This window comes from Leuciscus leuciscus (genome assembly GCF_965113295.1).
Source record: "Leuciscus leuciscus genome assembly, chromosome: 21".
In the NCBI taxonomy this organism is placed as follows: domain Eukaryota; kingdom Metazoa; phylum Chordata; class Actinopteri; order Cypriniformes; family Leuciscidae; genus Leuciscus; species Leuciscus leuciscus.
Window position 1 is genome coordinate 30288411 of NC_138745.1, and position 20112 is coordinate 30308522.

At 36.3% G+C, this 20112-nt stretch overlaps 1 protein-coding gene across 9 annotated transcripts in view; it reads right to left on the reverse strand.

Moving 5' to 3' along the window:
- Positions 1–20112, reverse strand: part of sdk2b (sidekick cell adhesion molecule 2b) — a 300705-nt gene that overhangs the window by 66509 nt on the left and 214084 nt on the right. For all 9 annotated transcript variants that reach the window (XM_082151846.1, XM_082151847.1, XM_082151845.1 and 6 more), the window contains exons 3-4: positions 8185–8291; positions 5076–5223 (exon numbers count right to left, since the gene is read on the reverse strand). In XM_082151846.1, coding sequence (XP_082007972.1) covers positions 5076–5223; positions 8185–8291 — 255 coding nt within the window. The remainder of the gene's footprint in view (positions 1–5075; positions 5224–8184; positions 8292–20112) is intronic.

Below are 20112 nucleotides of genomic sequence, written 5' to 3' on the forward strand. Positions count from 1 at the left end.
CGCGCTGCCTCGGCAAGCGCGAGACCCGAGCTATAGATTCTGTATTGCAATGCAGACATAATCTACGCGCTGCCTCGGCAAACGCGAGATCAGTCACAGAATCTTTATTGCAGAGTAGACCCGTAATCTACGCGCTGCCTCGGCAAACGCGAGATCCGAGCCACTAGATTCTATATTGCAATGCAGACGTTATTTGGGACAATTCTTATAGGACAAACAACACCAAATAGGACAAACAGTTTCACACAGAGCGCTTTGCTGAAGAGCAAAAAGCTAACGTGTGTTTGTGCCGGCGTCCCTTTGTATCTTCCGGTTATGCCGTCATCTACTACGTCATGACGCAGCACCAATCAGGATTGGACAGATTTCATTCATGCTTCAGATGCGTTACGCTGAGGGCGTTCCCATAGTGTCGTCACGACGACGACGCAGTGCGAGTTCCCTCGAAGGGGAACTGTGCAGCAAGTTGCCTTATAATTTTAACTTTTCTTTTTTTACAGTGTGTCAATATAGAGGGATTGGTTTGTGCCAACGTGTGTCACAAGAGCTGCCTGAAACCTCAACTACCACCCATTTAAGGGTATCCTGTTAGAAGCAATGTTTTAGAAAAGAGAAACTTGAAGAGGAGAGGATCAAATGAGTAACAGTCATCCAAACGCTGAGGATTATTGGCATTGTCTAAATCAAATTCTTTATTGGAATAGGTCGGAACACAAGGGACGAAAACTAAATAGAAAAACAGAAGAGCACCTTTCCTTAAACTCTTGTTTGGAGTGGAGCAGCTCCTGGAATGTGTTTACCAGCCGAGGTTCTGATTATACACAACATTAGGCCTCCCAAATAACACAACAAATCAAATGCAGCCAGTGGAAAAGGGCATTTCAATTGCATTCCTATTCAATAATGAAAGACTAATGGCTATTGCGGTTAAATGAGTGCTTTCAAGCCGCTCTCCCGCTCCCTGTAGGCAGGAAGGTAATGAAGGGAGGGTGTCGTCTCTGACACGGAAGACTGCTGTAGGACACACCGACTGATGGTAAGGGAGGCATCAGATGTGTCTCTTTGTGGATTTATTCTGAGAATCACAATACGACAGAACAATAGATAGACAGACGGATGGATGGATGGATGTTATGAGACAACAACACAGACATACAGACAGATGGATGGATGGATGGATGGATGGATACAATGATACAAACGCAGACAGACAGACAGACAGACAGACGGATAGATAGATAGATAGATAGATAGATAGATAGATAGATAGATAGATAGATAGATAGATAGATAGATAGATAGATAGATAGATAGATAGATAGATAGATAGATAGATAGATAGATAGATAGAACAATCAAATGAATGACCATACAAACAAACAAACAAACGGGAAAAAAACAGGACGATGGATGGATGGAATGATACAAACGCAGACAGACAGACAGACAGACAGATAGATAGATATATAGATAGATAGATAGATAGATAGATAGATAGATAGATAGATAGATAGATAGATAGATAGATAGATAGATAGATAGATAGATAGAACGATCAAATGAATGACCATACAAACGAAAAAAAAACAGGACGATGAATGGATGGATGGAAGGATACAATGACGGACAGACAGACGGATAGATAGATAAATAGATGATAGATAGACAGACAGACAGACAGACAGACAGATAGATAGATAGATAGATAGATAGATAGATAGACAGACAGACAGACAGAACAATCAAGTAAATGACCATACATACAAACAAACAAACAAAAGAAAAAAAAAGAAAGAAAAAAAAACAGGATGATGGATGGATGGATGGATGGATGGATGGATGGATGGATGGATGTATGTATGGAATAATGATCAAATGAATTACTTCACAAATAAACAAATGAACGGATAGATAGATGAACAAACTGACGGACGGAAAATATAAATATAAATATACCACTATAGAAAAGGCTAAACATGTTCACAGTCTGAGTTGTCAATGGCATCAAGCTTCTCTGAGAGCAGCACAACAGAAGCAGTTGTGGAGCGGGGTGGAGAACACACTGTCCCAGTGCAGCATCTCAGCACCAAATCATCTCATCAAGGGGAAACTGGAGTCAGAGGGGAACGTGGAGAGAGAAAGATGCTACTTCTGCTGGACAAGCTTTACCTATCTACAGCTCAATTTACAACGATATCTGTTCATTTTCTTCTTGCCCAACATGAGAAAAGAAAAATAATAATTTGCTTAATGGGCAAATGTTGGTCAGGCATCAGTGGCTGCGCACACAGACACACAAGGTGAAGCATTATGAGTGAGTTAAAGGCTTTTTGAGTTCCTATAACTGTTTTCAGCTCTCGTGCATTCATTAAAACCACCTTACTGCATCACAGACATCTATACAAACATTACAAAAAAGCAATATGGAAAAAAAAGTGTTTCTTAAGTCAGATTATAAATGCCTGGGGCAAATTACATTACACTTACTGTCCACAAAAAAACACTAAGTGGAATTTAATTTAAGAGAAATGGTTTGTTTACATATTGTATTGATTATGGCAGCAGTAATTCACTTAATGATGATCAAATGATGTAGAAAAGCATTTTAATTGGGCATACATCCAGAGGCACATTGCCTGGACTGCATTGATGGAGTGATGCAGTAAAGTCCCTATAGTATGCTAGATTGTGGAAGTCTTTCATACCTACTTTAGCACTGAAACGCCCTGCAAAATAGGGAATTTCGGTGTGCAAATTACATTAAGCACAAATTTGTATGCAGTGTCTGCTGTTACCTGATTTATTTCCAGACCTGACTTTAGAAAATAAACACTATGCTATCAGCTGCATCAAATCATTTTTAGTAAATTGAGTCTCCATATAAACATTGGTTTAGTGCATGTTCAAAAACAATGTAATTATTACTAACCACATTTACAGTCAGTCATACAGAGACATTTGGGACAACATGAGTGCGAGTAAATGATGACAAAATGTTCTTTTTTTGGGGTGAACTATCATTTTAAGTGATTCAGGCCAAATTAATTACAGATGTTTAATACTTAAGGTTAGAAGTTTCGAATAAACCATAACCAAAATGTCTATCTATATACAGTAGTGTTGCAATGCATGTGCTGTAATAAAATAATAGTCTTAAATAAAATATATTTCACCCTCCCCTGATTTAATAAGTGTGCATATTGAATGCAAATACTGTCATGTTGTCTTTTAAAACAAGAATGCTATTCTATAATTCATACTTTTCATGTAAAATAAACTTAACATAATTTGGCAAAATGTCAACAGCACGGTTAACACAAATTAGCACTGTAGGCGACTGAAAAGCAAAGTGCTGGAAAATGTCATTTTATCATCCACAGCGGTGCTCCTGTGTGCTAGAATTTGAAAGTGGCTGAAGGGAGGCAGGGTTGTGAGTGAAAATGGAGAAACACGTCTCTCTCTCTCTCAGGCATTGATTATCCTGCTCTTTTCTGGGCTGTGTGATTGCATGATTAGAGGGAAAAGAGACAGAGAGTGGATGAGAGGTGAGGGAGAAAGCTTTGTGCTTCTGAAAACTCTCCATTTCATGAACCTTGGGCCGCACAGCTAGTTTTCACCAGAGCGAGGGCCACCAAAATGAGTACAATCTGACGAAAATAAAGAGCGAGAGTTTAGAATTCACCAATCTAGAGCAGACGGAGTCAGAAACGCTCTCAGACAGACTAGCAGTCCTCCATGGGCGTCTCGGTCAATGTTACGCTTATTTCCATTTTTCACACAGTCTTTGAAACTGCGACGGAGGTGCCAATGGCCTGATTAAAATTCAATTAAATGATTTTCCTGGAATAAATGTTATCAGCTCCACTCATTTGCACGAGGTAACCTTGGCTCAGAGCTAGAAACAGACATTCATATGCATACTTGGACACATCATTAAGAGTCTTTGCAATGCCAGATTGAAATAGTGGCCAGATATAATTCAAGGAAATTAGAAGAACGTTCTGATGGGACGTCATTTCGAACAAAATCAGGCCAAACTGATGTTCGTTTGGAGTTCGTTTTGGGAGTTTGAAACAGCTTGCCAAAGCAAACTTTCCGGAAAAGTTCTCTCTGGCTGGTAAACACCTTTGAACTCCCATTGGTCCATGGTGATTATGTTATAGGTAGGTGTGGATCTGAGGCTCCGCCTTCTTTGACATGGAAATCTTCTCCGGTTCATTTCCTCTTTTGAGTCCATCGAGGTCAGACGTCCGCGAGTGAAACACACGAACACACTGGAGAGCCGCTTTATAGTAGAAATCGAAATGTAATTCTAATTGAAAGCAATACTGAAACTTCTTATTTAATTTTTTTTATTTTTAATACGGCAAATCTGTTTAGTTTAAAGCAATCTATATTAATAAACATGAGGTGACTGGAGGGCTGGAGGGCCGGAGGGCCGAATTAGCTACTTGACTGGAGGGCCGAATTAGCTTGTGCAAACATCTATATCACTATGATCAGATGCTTTATTAACTGCTGTTTTCTCACCATTGTCATTTTTTTGTTGTTTATTTAGTTTTTGAGAGGAAATTGTGGAGCACATACTGTAACTACATGTTCATCTAAAGATCACTTTAACAGTATATCACTGCAAAGGTATTTCAAACTTCTTTTTACCCTTAAACGAAGAACGAAAAACTTTGTTGTGAGTATATAAGGGCCTTCAGATAGATAGATAGATCGATCGATCGATCGATCGATCGATAGATAGATAGATAGATAGATACAAAAACAGGACTGCAGAAAGATGTTCAGCCTTTGTCTCCTCATAACTCATAGAGGTTTCTGAGAGAACTCATGCTAGCAAGTCAATAAATGCGTATACTATATGATGACAAACAAACACCTCCACAAGCTCATACACACATTCAGAAACACACCTGGAGGCAATATAACAGTGTGCGTATCTCCAGACTAGATGTACAGCTACAAAGATTCCTCAAAAACAATCATGTACAATCAAACTGCTTGCGGAAAGGAAAAAGATAAAGATGGAATAGGAAAAAAGGAACCCAACAGATTGAGAAACTCACATTCGACTGCTGGGAGGGATTTTGCGTCCGTCTCTGAACCAGGTAACCTGTGGTTGAGGAAAACAGCGAATGCGAGGCGCCGGTATAACGGCTCCTTCTCCTTGGGATACGGCTTGGGCTCGTTCCCCATCCTCAAAACTTCCCATATCTGCAGACAAAAACAAAACAAAAGAGTTAGCAAATGTGTTAAACTTATAATTTGCATATGTTAGCATTTAGCACATAACATCTGTGTACACACTGACTCATAACACCACTACAAATACAAACAGGACTTTAATTTCTGGTACAAGTGCCTACATCAGTGGATAAAAACAGTTGCAGTGTTATTAACGTTTGTCGTTTTGCCAGAGACAGACACACTGCTGAATTTTTCTGGGTTTTCTAGTGTCTTTCACCATCTGCTTCAGCTGGGCAGCGTTTGACAGGCGTGCTCTGACACGGCGCCAGACATCGTCGTGGATGCCGTCGGATTGGGGATGATATGTTCCAACTAGCTATCGGCCATGACAGTGACCAGAACTGACTCATCCGAACGGACACTCACCATGCGTTAAATCAGCAGTCATTCTTTTTTACACCCCTATCTGATTCAGCAGCATTAACGTCCTTGTTGCTTTAACATGGACACGAGTAGATAACTAAGCTTCCTGTAAATAAATAGATTTATTAGTTCTGGACAATCTTTGGTAAAATCTTTACAATACTGCACACGGCAATAACAATCACTGGAAAAGAAGGTTTGTAGAGCAACTTTTACTCTCAACATGTGTGTTTGGTAACACTTTATTTTGATGGTCCCTTTTGAACATTCTGTTGACTATAAGTAACTTTGCAACTACATGTCAACTTATTATAACCCTAACCCTACTGCCAGTCTAATAATACTCTACTAACACTCTAATGAGAGTTAGTAGACATATAGGTGCAACTTTACTTATAGTCAACAGAATGTGTTAAAGGGACCATCAAAATAAAGTGAAACCGTGTGTTTTAAAAGCAAACCAAAATGTTCAAAAGTCTAGGGTCTGTAAACTTTTTTACATTTTTTTATTAAAGTCTCTTATTCTCATCGAACCTGCATTTATTTGATCAAAAACACAGTAAAAACAGTAATATTATAAAATATTATTATACCTGATGGCAAAGCTGAATTTTCAGCATCATTACTCCAGTCTTCAGTGTCACATGATCCTTCAGAAATTATTCTAATATGCTGATTTGGCGCTCAAGAAAAATGTCTTATTATTAATGTTGAAAATGTGTTTGCTGATTCATTGATGAATAGAACTGCATTTATGTGAAATAGAAATATTTTGAAACAGTATAAAGGTCTTTACTGAACGTTTTCTCATCATTTACTCACATTATTACTCTCGTCATTTCAACCCTGTAATATCGGAGGTCTAAGGCAGGATGTGAGAGGTTGAAAGAAAGTAATATGGGGTCGAAATCACATGAGGGTGAATAAATGACAAAACTTTCACTTTTGGGTGAACTATTCCTTTTGTTAGCAAAGAAAGTTAGAAACTGACACAATTTCGAGCTACACTGTGTGGAAGAGATTTAAAAATCAAAGGCAGCGTCTTTAATATCAAGAGCATTATTCATCAAAAAGCTAATTAAGGAAAACCACTTAAAAAATTATACAATATCCAGAATGGCAATGTCCTGCCTTTGATATCACAATGTCATTTCCTGTGTATTGACTCTTGTATTTGATTGCTCTCACTTCATCCTTCAAACGAAACGAAAGGTAATTGGATGTCAATTATTGCACAGGTGCTTGAAAGGGAAATGAGAAAAGCAAATAAGGTCTAAGTACTTCCATCTTGACCAGAAGTGAAGCACCTCCACATATCCTGAAATGAAAGGAGATAATAAGAAGCAATGGACCGATACATCAGCCAGGCTGATTAATTCGACAACAGTCGGCCATTTTAAGATTTTTACATATTCGCAGATGTGTTAGTTCCAATATGAAGGTGATTGGGTCAATAATAAAATAATACAATTTTGTGCAAACTAAAGTCTGGAGGGCGGTATAAAGATGTTTTTAAATGAAGTCTTCCAAAGCTGCATTTATTTGATCAACAAATATAGTAAAAAGCATCAGAAATCATTCTAATATACTGATTTGGTGATCAAGAAACATTTATTATTATTATTATAATTATTATTAATGTTGAAAACATATTCGTTGATGAATATAAAGTTCAAAAGAACCACATTTATTTGAAATAATCCTTATTAATTAAGGATTCTTGTTTGAACTGAAATGTTAATTTAAATAGAGAGTATTTGAGCTTTTTTATCTGTAATCATTATAATCACACAATAACAGGCTAATGTTAGTTTTTTTAATAAAGCACAACTTTTCTTCAAGTGTTTTTGTGTGCTGAGATATTTGTGATATTTAAAAACAAACATATTGAAAGAATTTACAGTGAATCTTGCGCAAATTTTGCTTATATTGAACACGTAGCGAGCGAGGAGTTGAGTGATTATACAGAGTTTCTTCATTCACATACTTTGAGAAAGAACTTCAATAATGACCGGACAGTAGGCAGTGAACCTTGAATCTGCCTTGAAACACCAGAGACTTGCCACTCGGTTCAAGCGCAGCAGCTGTTCCTCACGCTAAACAGATTATAAAACGGAGGAATGAATTAAATTCTGAGAGAGCGAAGCGATTGGTCCGCACAACCGCATCAATCTAATGATGAAGTTAAAGTGGACCAGCTGTGGCATTTGATAGGAGCTTTTAATGAAACACAGGTACGTCACCTCACCAACAGCTGCCGTTTCCTGAGACACACGCACACACACACGTTGAGTTTTCATGTAGACATAATGATTTTTATACTGTACAAACTGTATATTCTATCCCCTTACACTAACCCTACCCCTAAACCTACCCATCACAGAAAACTTTCTGCATTTTTACATTTAAAAAAAACATCACTTAGTATGATTTATAAGCAGTTTTCCTCATGGGGACCAAAACATTTCCTCTTTGTGGGGATATTTTGTCCCCATGTTGTAGGGTTTAACAGGCCACAGACACACACTAGGGCACAATTTGACCATATATTACTATGTTACTCACATGCCACTTGTACTTCGGTTCTCCTCTGTAACAACGCTCCGACTCTGTTCCTCACAATACACCGATAGAAGCCAGCGTGCGATCTGTCCAGAGACGGTATCAAATACCTGTGAGAGATAAAACATAGAGAATTTACTTTCCAAAACCACAATAAAGCATAATGTAATGCCAAACTGTCATTCATAAGCTTATGTATATTTTATATGTACAAATGGCTCTCATTCATTCTGACACCGCCGTCCTTCGCAAACAGAACATCTCTGTAATTTGTCAAAACAGTCAGGCTCGCACAAGCACGGCAGAGAGCGTTTCCTTTTCATTTCCACGTATGCTCCTTATCTTTTATGGAGGAACTCCTGAGAGAATATAAATACAGCTATACAATATTTTTTTCCTTATTCCCATCTCATTGTGATGACCTTGGATTCTTCTTTTTCAGTGCAGAATGTAAATTTCCTCACATTACCATCTTCCCCTCAGTAGGTGGCGCTCTAACATACACAATGACTATGTGGAAGTAAAACAAGCTGCCCCGGGTTTTAGTGAGGCCTATGAGTGAGTAAATAGCACATGATTAGACCATGTCCCAACAGTTTTATGTTCCTTTGCACGAGTCCCTTGTTACTTTCATTATAGCCGGTATGGCAGAGAAAACCAACCGAGACCACAGAACTGTTAATTACTTGCTTCTGTTGTTCATTTTATAAAAGACTGAATCCCACAGCAAATGAATTAACAGCCATGAGATGAAACAAAGTTCCTCATATTTGACTGATAAAGATCAGAGGAATGAATATCTGCCATTTTAAAGTATAAAGGATCATATCTCTTCAGAAGACTTGCAGTATAGCGCACAAGTCATTATGGACTTTTATGACACTTTAATGGTGCTTTTTGAGCCTGGCAGTAAAAATCTTGTTATAAATTTTGTTATATTTTGATGCAAACCCAAAATATTCGTATTTACATTTGGTCAAGAATTGCATGGCTATTGAACATAAAATATATTCTAAATGGGTTTAATTATGTTTCATCCTTTAGTGCTTAGCTTTCAAAAAGGATACATACAAAATTACTTGATGCTGTACAGATAAGTTTTATACGTTGACCTGTTATATGCTTTCATTGCTTTGGTAACGAAACAAAACTATTAAAAAATAAAAGTAAAATATTAAACAATTATTTTGCAAGCAACATATACTACCGTTAAATAGTTTAGGTTGTTTTTTATTTATGTATTTATTTATTTTTTAAAGAAATGAACACTCATTTAGTAAGTCATAATAAAAATTACATTATGCAAAGTATGTATATTTCAAATAAATACTGTTCCTATTAACTATCTATTTATCAAAGAATCCTGAAACATGTATCATAGTTTCCACAAAAATATTAAGCAGCACAAAAGTTTTAAATTTTTATAATAATAATAATAATAAATATAGCTGCAAGCAGCAATTATCGGGGTTCAAGTACTTTAAGGCTTTTAAGCCAATGCGTAAAAAAGGTTATGTTTTATTTAGCAAGCATGCAACCACATGGAAGAGACCATTTACCATAATAATCATAATCATAATCATAATCATAATCACAAAATAATGTTTCTTGAGCAGCAAATCAGCATATTAGAATGATTTCTGAAGGATCATGTGACACTGAAGTCTGGAGTAATGACGTGCTGCCATCACAGGAATATATATGTGCGTGTGTGTGTGTGTGTGTGTGTGTGTGTGTGTGTGTGTGTGTGTGTGTGTGTGTGTGTGTTTTAAAAAATGAACGGACCCCAATCTTTTGATATTTCTATAGTAAGTGGCTCAAAAAGTTCTGCTGTGAAACAAAGATGGCAAACTTTAAATCTCACACTTCCAGCCGAGCAGCTGCAGTTGAGATGAGCAGATTTCTTTTCTCTTCTGTATACACCAACTAAAACTTCATTACTTTAATTCACCTTTTATTGTGAAGTGGATGAAATCGGATCATCTTCCAGACATTTTAATTCAGATAGACCACATTTTCTTTCAGCCCGACTGACCTGATCTCAAATTAAAATGACCTGAAGGCCCATGGGCCACACATTACTGGACCGGAATGCTCTCCGACCTCCCGGATCAATGATGGAGGGAGATAAAAGAATGAAACTGCACAGAAATGAGTGGGGTAGAGCGAAAGGAATGCGAGAAGGAGAGGGAGAGGGAGATGAGGAAAACACTCTGCGTTTCGATCTAGATGCTTTAAAAAGCCATTGACCTCAGATGGCAATCAATACAAACAATGGAGTAGAGACAGTAAAGAGATCTGTACAGACGCAGAGAATGAGACTGAGAGACAGAGGCAGAGAGAGAACATAATGCCAAAAATAAGAAAAAAGAAAAAGACAACAAACAAAGAAATGAGGATGATAGAGAGATGGACACAGAAACACATGCAAACAGGAAGACAACAAGTGGACAGTGATTGACTAGCCAGGTGCTGTTAGAAGGTCAGTTGTGTGTTTTTTCAGTCAAGGCGTCAACATTATCTGTCACTCAAACTGCAGCTGTCTGAAGTAGCTTCTTATTTACAATGTGCCATTGTGTCAGCTGCTTACATTTTGAAGTAAACTATTTAATTTCCATTGAGAAACTATTTGTACCCATAATACACTCCGATTGAAGGAACACAACCAATGTAACACCAGAGGGGGAGGAGACAGACCAAATATAGCAATGAATGGGAGAATTTGCAGAATTTACAAGAATAAAAGTCCTGTCTTGACATCTTTAAAGAGCCAAACTGTCTTTTGATCAAATTAAACATAACATAACATAACATAACATAACATAACATAACATAACATAACATAACATAACATAACATAACATATAACATAACACAACATTATATGTAATATCCCTACAGTGAATACAAAAAATATACTTGTAACTATTTTGAAATTATATATTATTATTATTAAAATGATTTTACACTCTTTACACAAAATCAAACAAATAAAATAATTGTTCAAATATTTTACAAATATTTATTTTTATTTTTTTATATTGTGACCCAAATATTTTGGGGTTTTACCATTATAAATATTATCAATACTAAAACACTGCTTCACTGATGATTTTCTTATGAAACAATACATTTTTAGCCTTTTCATGACACTTTTTTCTTCACCCTTAAATTTGTACCGAATGCCTTTCAAAACACAGCAAATTCATTTTAATTCAGAAGCTAAAAATATGGTAATCACAATTTTTTTTTATATTCAAGTAACTTTCAAAATGAATGATATTTTTTTTTACGAAATAAACTTTTGAATAAATCAATAGATCCCGACACAAAAATGGCCGTCACATAATTGACTCACTATCAAAAACGAGCACTATATAAACTCTCAGAGCAGACTACAGTTCACGAGAATAGAAGAGCTGTTAGTGCCTATTATCTGGTACCACACTGACTCCAGACCTGTAGTTTAACCTACCGCTAACTGTGAGAGACGAAAGATAGTGTGGGTGTGGAGGAATACGGCTGGAGTTTCGAAAGTGAGAGTGGATAGAGTGATAGGGCTTGAATGACGGGTGTCTTGTTAGAATGCAAGAGTTGAAGAGAGCTGTTATTAACAGACTATAATGAAATATCAAATGATATTAGCGATGAGGTTAGCGGGTTGCAGATCCTGCCAGGCATGGTAAATTGCTTCTTGTGTGAAGTATATTAGCGCTAATGAACTAATTAGGAAGTTTGGGGGCCTGGTGGGGGGTATAGCTTTTTAGTGTGATACAAAGCTTCACACATGCCCCGAAACATTTGGGCTGCCTTCACCCCTGCAGGCTGCACACGCTACATGAGCTAAACTCTACTAGATAAAGAGAGAAGGCTGTGATCTGATTAACAGGGTTCTAGTCATTGCTCACAAATATTATATAGGTTTATACAGGTAACACTGTTATATCACTAGCCAATTTGGCGTGTTACTTATTATGTTTACTCACTTTACTGGGGAAGTTCATGTAAGCCAAATCTGTGCAGATTTAGAACATGCACGTCACTATGCAACAAATAATGGCACACTAGTTCATTGCATTGAAGCAATAGCGAAGATTAAAAAGTATTTGGTTAACAGAATATATATATATATATATTATGTTTATTGTACTGTATTGATCTGTCCACCTAAAACACATTTTGGGTGAAAAGGGTGAGGATGAAAGAGGAAGGGAGGAGATGGTTGGATGACAGGAATTCTTTTTTTTTTTTTTTGAATAAGAAATTATTCAATGTAATTCAATATATTTATGAAATCCAAATTTAATAATATATATACATAAGCTGTGAGGTAGTTAATCTGGTTAATTTATTTTCTTATTTGGCTAGTAGATGTTCTGAATGGCCGGTAACTTAAAAATTTAGTAGCCAAATTGGCCGGTGAGTGAAAAAGTTAATTTCATCCTTTCAAACACATAAGTATTTACACACTACCGTTCAAAAGTTTGGAATTTTTTAATGTTTTTGAAATAAGTTTCTCATGCTCACCAAGGCTGCATTTATTTGATCAAATATAATATCGTGATAATTTTTTTTTTTTTTTTTTTAAATAAGTTTGTTTCAAGATTCTTTGATGAGTTTGAGAAGTTTGAAGAACAACTTTCTTTTGAAATAGAAATCTTTTGTAACATTACCAACTTTAGTCTTTACCATCATTTTTGATCAATATAATATAATATAATATAATATAATATAATATAATATAATATAATATAATATAATATAATATATTTATAATATAATATAATATAATATAATATAATATAATATAATATAATATAATATAATATAATATAATATAATAATTCATACTTAAAACCTCATACCTGTTAAGAACAGTGCAGAAATCAGAGATGAATTAATAAAAACCTAGATTGAGGATTTATTTAATCCAAACGTCATGATGTACTGAGTGTGCAATTACTTGTGGGTACATTTCTCTCTGCACTCCCTGTAAGTTATGATCCCTGACAGGCCCGGCTCCACGGGGTGGCCAAGGTGGGCCTGGCCCACCCAATCAGAAGCTTGGCCCACCTTGGCCCCACACCACATAACAGCCAATCACAAAATTGTTCAATCTTCAATATTCAATCGCTGCTCTCACGCCACACACCATGTTCTTATGCAGTGAAACATACATCGCGGAGGAGAGAGGACACTGACAACGCGCTGACAGACAGGACAGGCCAGGTTACTTTTAATATGAAACAAAGTCTCAACTTTCAAATTTGGTCATTTTTTAACGCAATTTTAAAAATAAATACCGTTTTGTGGCTCTTTAATGTGTCTGACAGATCGCTGTAGAGTCTCAGTTAAAGCTGCTGGTGAACCGATCATCACTTCCTTCTAGTTAATTTATAGCATCAAATAAACATAAATGAACATCAGAAGGAATGTTGTTTTAACCGTGGAAAGACGTCAGTACACAACGCGTTATTCAAGTTCAAATCCTCCAACGTTAATCTACTAATTCTCATGACTGCTTTGTCGGACGCAGATGGCGGATTATGATTGGTCAGATCGCCTATCAATCAAACTCCCTGCGAAGTTTGAATCTTCATGATGACTTGTAATCAAGAGTTACCACACTCTGTAGCCTAATAAAACACAACATGCACAGATTTATTGTGGTAAATAAAAAATTAAAAAAGATTCTAAATATACATAAGAATGTAAAAATAAAAATGTAAAAAATAACAATGGCCAAAAATAATAATAATAAATAATTCTTAAGAAAAACTGCATTTCAGATAAAATTTACATTTTTAGTTTGTAACAGTTTTCTAAAATGAGCAAAAAGCTGATGTTGTAAATGGTATAGTGATGTAAATAGTTATTTTAAAAGACCTGTCCCTTTTTATCAAATCTAAAGTTACTTAATTGATACAGGATCTGTTAAGGGGTAAAAAATAATAATAATATTACAAATGCAAAAAAGAGAGAATGTAAAAATAAACCTGTTAAACATTTTTATCTCTATATAGAGTTACTAAATAGTTGCAAAATATATATATATAAAAAAAAAAACACCCGGCCCACCTGGAACATCACTTGGCCCACCTTTCATCTCATATCTGGAGCCGGGCCTGATCCCTGATGTCCTCTTGTTCTCTAAAACTTAGAATCTCACTTTAAATGGCCAAACACCCTGTAAAAGTCCACTTGGGCACTATCACCGAATTGGACGCACCCGTATTCTGACAGATGGTGCTGTGGCTCTGAATTTAACCTTGCAGAGTTTGGTGAAGAATAAAGCAGCATATATTCAGGGTGACTTCCTCTCTATCTTCCTCTCGCCCGTTCCTTCTTTCTCTAATGAATATAATTAACCTTTAAAGAGCTGTGAGCTTGTGCAGCAGGTTGAGAGAGTCAGTAGGGGCCGGGGCTTCAGACATTGATTGATTGATGTTCCAGCCAACAGAGCGCAATGTCAGGTCCCCTTTAATTAGCCTTCCGTTAACGGAGAAGAGAAAAGAGCGAGATAGAGTGAGAAAGCACAGGAGCAAAAAGTGTCAGACGAAGTTCAAACACCCCTGACTGAGACGGCTGACAAACAGACGCCCGTCTGTGCTGATGTTGCCTTGGCAAACCGTCGCTGTTGGTCTCTCTGTGACTTTAACCTATACATGTATGTAGGAGCAACTCAAATATGTAAAAGAAAAACTTTTCATTCAAAGAACTTGAGCATTGAACTACTTTGTTTCAATCGCCTGACTCCTGCCCACGGTGTCAATCGCCTGACTCCTGCCCACGGAATGATATTTATGCTCTTTAATTTATATATTTGAAAACTATCAGTGGCCAGCATTTCTATAGGTCTCTTGAGATTATTACACTGCCTTTATTGGATTAAATGCATTTCTATCAGGGCTATTTTCCCTATGTAGGGAAATACTGAAAAGGCTTGAATGTGTGCCCAAATGCTCAAATGCTTTATCAACCGTCAGCCTCACCACTTTCACTAATCATTAACAAAAATGTTGGATAAATCAGTCATTCTGTACAGTTATATTCGGTTTGGTTTCATTTTCACTGTCTTCTCCCATACACAAAAGAAATATATGTAAATGTATTTTAAAGTGTCAAAATAATATGTGGCATATATTCCAAATACATTGACGTTGTCCACTTATATTTATCATTTTGAAATATATTCTGAAATATAACAAACATATGATGTTAAGTGTGAAATATATTTACATTCATAACATGTAATGTAAAATATATGACAAAATATATGGTCATAAAATGTTTAGCTTGCTAAAGAAGGGTCGAAAATGTATTTTGATCATAGTAATTCCTCTACCTTTTCCCCAATACACAACAGTAGGCTACCATATTTCACTACTGTATTATGACACACAGCTATAATAAATACTGTAATTACATTTAAATGACTGCAATGTAAAATGACAGATAGTTGCTTTCCTAGGACTATTAGGCCATATTAGGTGGCACGCACCTAACACTAAGTGCAATTATTAGATTTATTGTTGTTTTATTGACATATTTTGAAGTCATTTAAATATTGAAAATATGCACAATATTTATGATGCAAGTATAACAATGATACTCCAACAGTGAAGTGCACTTAAACAATAGATAGAACTCAGTGTCTAACACTGCATACACACACTATTAAATATCTGTATTCAATTCTGTAAAAATAGGGGGAAAAAAACTCTGCATTCTGTGTGTTGTTTCCTACATAAAATTGTCATTTTTGGCCAATAAAGTCAGTAAAGGGGCAGCCATGGCCTACTGGTTAGGGGTTGCCGGTTCGATCCCTGACCAGTAGGAAAAATGTGAATGGGTGAAGTAGAGCACTGCTCTCCCATGCCCACATCCATGGCTGAAGTGGTCTATCTAAAAAATAAATTGAAAATGTGTTGTTTGTTTGTGAAAATGTTGACTTTTTAAATTTCTAAATATATTTACATATATTTAACTAAAATATATTTATTGGGCCAATTTCAAATATTTGCATATATTCCAAAAAATATATTCAGAAAATATATTTCAAATACATTTATTTTGTGTATGGGCTGCTAGCCTGTATTACGCCTGCCAGACTGGGATTTCAGCAATCCTATAAGATTATCACAAATCACACTGTATTAAATCTAATAAACTTGGGTACGACATGTACTGTATGTAGACTGAACGATGATGACACCTATTGAACCGTATGCTATGACGCAAGTTAGTATAGAAGAATAATACGTTGTTAGCATGCACTAGTGGTAAACAAATAGAGCAAGATGAATCGCACTTTACCAATTGTGGTTTTAATGTGCGCTGAAAAATAAGGAGGAAGCGAAAGGAGAATATGGACGCGGTTATGGCTATAGGGATTTTTAAGTTTTAGTTGATAAATACACTGTTCCATGTTGCATTTGTATTGGCTAGTCAGTAGACTGAGGTCGTAGCAGCAAACACACTGCGAGATGATCATGCTACATTTCAGGTTATTATCACAGGCTATCTTTGGTCACAAGACCGTGACAATGGCCGTCTTTGACTGTACGACCCAGGACCTCCGCCACGATTGGTCTTCTTTCGTCTGGGACAGCCCAAAACCATACAATGTGTACCAGGCATAAATTATCTTGTTAGTTTTCCTTCCAGCCACTAGTTTGTCTCCATGGTTATTAATTAGAAAAACAATTGGTACTGGTAAAAAACTATGATTCTGCACAAAAAAAACCCTCTACCAAACGAACAAGCAAATCCATGAAACACTTTAACTGATGTCAATCTCCATACGCTCTCAAAATAATTAAATAGTTGTATAAATATATGCATATTTTACAATAAACAACATATTTAAAGCAATAGTTTCACATTCATCCACGGCCTATTGAGAAAGTTGATACTGTTGCACTCTTATAATTCTGTATTCAGTGCAACCAAATTCTGTCCAAATTGAGCTGTTGAATTTTAAAACCCATTCTCAATTCAGTTCTGAATTGCACACAACCCTGGCATGAACGGCATACTTATGAACATATTCAACAATGTCTGTAAGGTCAGATTGCAACAATTCAATCGGGAGGTAACTGGAAACCAGATTATGGATGCACTCATGCATACACAGATACACCACCAGACACGCACACACACAGTTACACTAAAAGAATGCTGGTTTGGAAGTCTCATATTTCAGGTGCGGAAAAGAAACCATTAGCATTGTCTGGACTGAAAGCCCTTCTCAATAAGTGTGTCGGTATCCGGTCGAAGACATCCAGAAAGCGTCACAACAGAACGCTAATGTTTGCATGAAAAAAGAAAACAACAGAACGCTTTTTCAGCTCCAGTGCTGTCTTTGACATTGCGTGGTTTCAGAAAAAAAAAAAAAAAAAAAGAATGAAAGGAAGAAAGCAGATCTTTTTTGTACAGGCCTACGCTGCAGGTGATTCAATTTGCTGGGAGCGAAACGCAACATCGGCTCAGAATGCAGGCGCTGTTACAGGAAACACTGATAACATCTGCTGCCTATAGAATAATCAGTGCATATAGTTGATGAATGACACAGCCTTTCAGTAACCAAACAACAGCGGTACTTGCTGTTTTGGGGACACTAATGGTGGGTATGTTGAAATAAGAAGAGGTTGTTTGCTTATATAAGACGTACTAGTGAAGGTCTGTTTATTTCGGTACTGGAGAAACACTGTACACAGTTTATCTGACTCAGAGTCGATGACTTCAAACAAATCAATGACGTGATGTGTGAAATTATGAGAATTTAGATTCAAAGTTAACATATTCAGTCCTATCTAGTGCCTGCTACAGACTGTGTGATTTCAGCAATCCTATAAGATCATCACAAATCACACTGTATGACATGGATCTAATAAACTTGGGTACTACATGTTCTGTATGTAGACTGTACGATAGAAGAATAAAATGTCATCAGTATGCGGTATGGTAAACAAATAGAGCAAGATGAATCGCATTTTAGCAGTTTTGGTTTTTAATGTGCACTGAAAAAAAGAGGAGGAAGCGAAAGAGGAGAATATGGACGTGGTCATGGCTAGGGAATTTAAGTTTTAGCGCCATGTTGCGTTGATAAATACGCTGTTTCATGTTGCATTTGTATTGGCTAGTCAGTAGACTGAGGTCGTAGCAGCAAACACACTGTGAGATGATCATGCTAAATTTCAGGTTATTATCACAGGCTATCTTTGGTTGCAAGACAGTGACAATGGCCGTCTTTGACTGTACGACCCAGGACCTCCGCCACGATTGGTCTTCTTTCGTCTGGGACAGCCCAAAATCATACAATGTGTACCAGGCATAAATATGGTCATATAGTGACAATATACGTTTTTGCAAGGGGAGTCACCAAAAAAATTTAAAATTAAAATTAAAATCCAACATTGGATCTAATTGGCTTTCATTGAATGGATGAAAAAAAAAAAAAAAAAAAACATTGGTTTTTGGGGGAATTATTAATTTAATGCCTTTAAAAATGGCTCTTTTATAAATAATGTAATTATATCAGCATTCATAGTGTTGACATAACAGTTATTGGTATCAGCTTCAAATTTCCTAATCAATGTACCATGTCTTTTGAGATGTGAAAAGAAAACTGTGACTACAGAACTGTGATAAAAACTGAACTTTCAACTGTTACACCTATTTTAAAGGATATTAAAATATATTTTACAGAATTTCTGTGAGAACCCTCAGTGGTAACTTGTCTCTGCCATCCTCTAGACAAGGCAAATTATTGCACTGAACTCTAGTTAATTTGTGCAGATCCAGCGTGAAATTGTCCCTGTTAATGTGAAAATATGGTCTGAGAGTCAGCCGCGAGAGGAAATCTTGCTGAGATTTTAACACGAGAAACGAAAACCATAGAGTGAAACCTGGAGATCAAACCAAACCAAAGGAGAATAGAACAAAAAGTAAAGAGAATAGCCTTAAAACATATCTATAAGACATTTATCTGGTGATAAGTGAAAGGGCTTGGTAGTATTGTTATGATCCAAGGCCTTCAGAAATAACAGTTAAATAAATAGATACACTATTTATTTTCTCCCTACAATGAAAATTATGCTCTTCTGAGCATATTCAAATGCTGTCCTTGATTCATGATTTGAGTGGCAGGAATTATTGAAGAGGGAAGACTACTATATTTGGACCTATTCTTCACAATATCATTTGGGCACAATTGTGTGTTCCACAGAAGAACAAGAAATCAAACCAATGTAATATCCAACATTGAATAACAGGTTGACTCAATTACTTAATTTACAATTACTTAATGTAGTCGCTAGGATGTTTTATTTCTCATGTTAACCAAGGCTGAATTTACTTGATCAACAGTAATGGGACATATTTGTACAATTTTAAATAACTATTTTCAGAAATCAATTATGCTGATTTGCTGTTCATGAAACATTTCTTATTATTATCAATGTTGAAAATGGACGTGCTGCTTAATATTTTTTTGTGGAAAATGCGATAGTTTTGATGAATGGAGTTCGAAAGAACAGCATTTAAGTCTTTTGTAACATTATAAATGTTTTTATTGTCATGTTCTATCAATTTGAATGTATCCTTTCTTAATAAAGTACACTTTCTTTCACAAAAACAATAATCTTATTTACTCCCCCATTTTTGACTAGCCATTTAGACACAACACAAGGTCAGGATGCTCAAAGAAAACAGCTTTTTCAGGAGAGTCAATCTACTGTCCAAATTACCTACTTAATTGTCCCTGCATTTTAAGATGGGGTGGGAGCAATTATAAAAAAAAAAAAAAAAAAATGTAATTCTGCATTTAATCCCGTAAAGCACTTGGTAGTGTTGAACATGCCTGAGCTCATTGGATGCCCAGGCAGGCTGATGTCATTAGCGCCACACTAGCAGAGTCAGCTGAGCTGG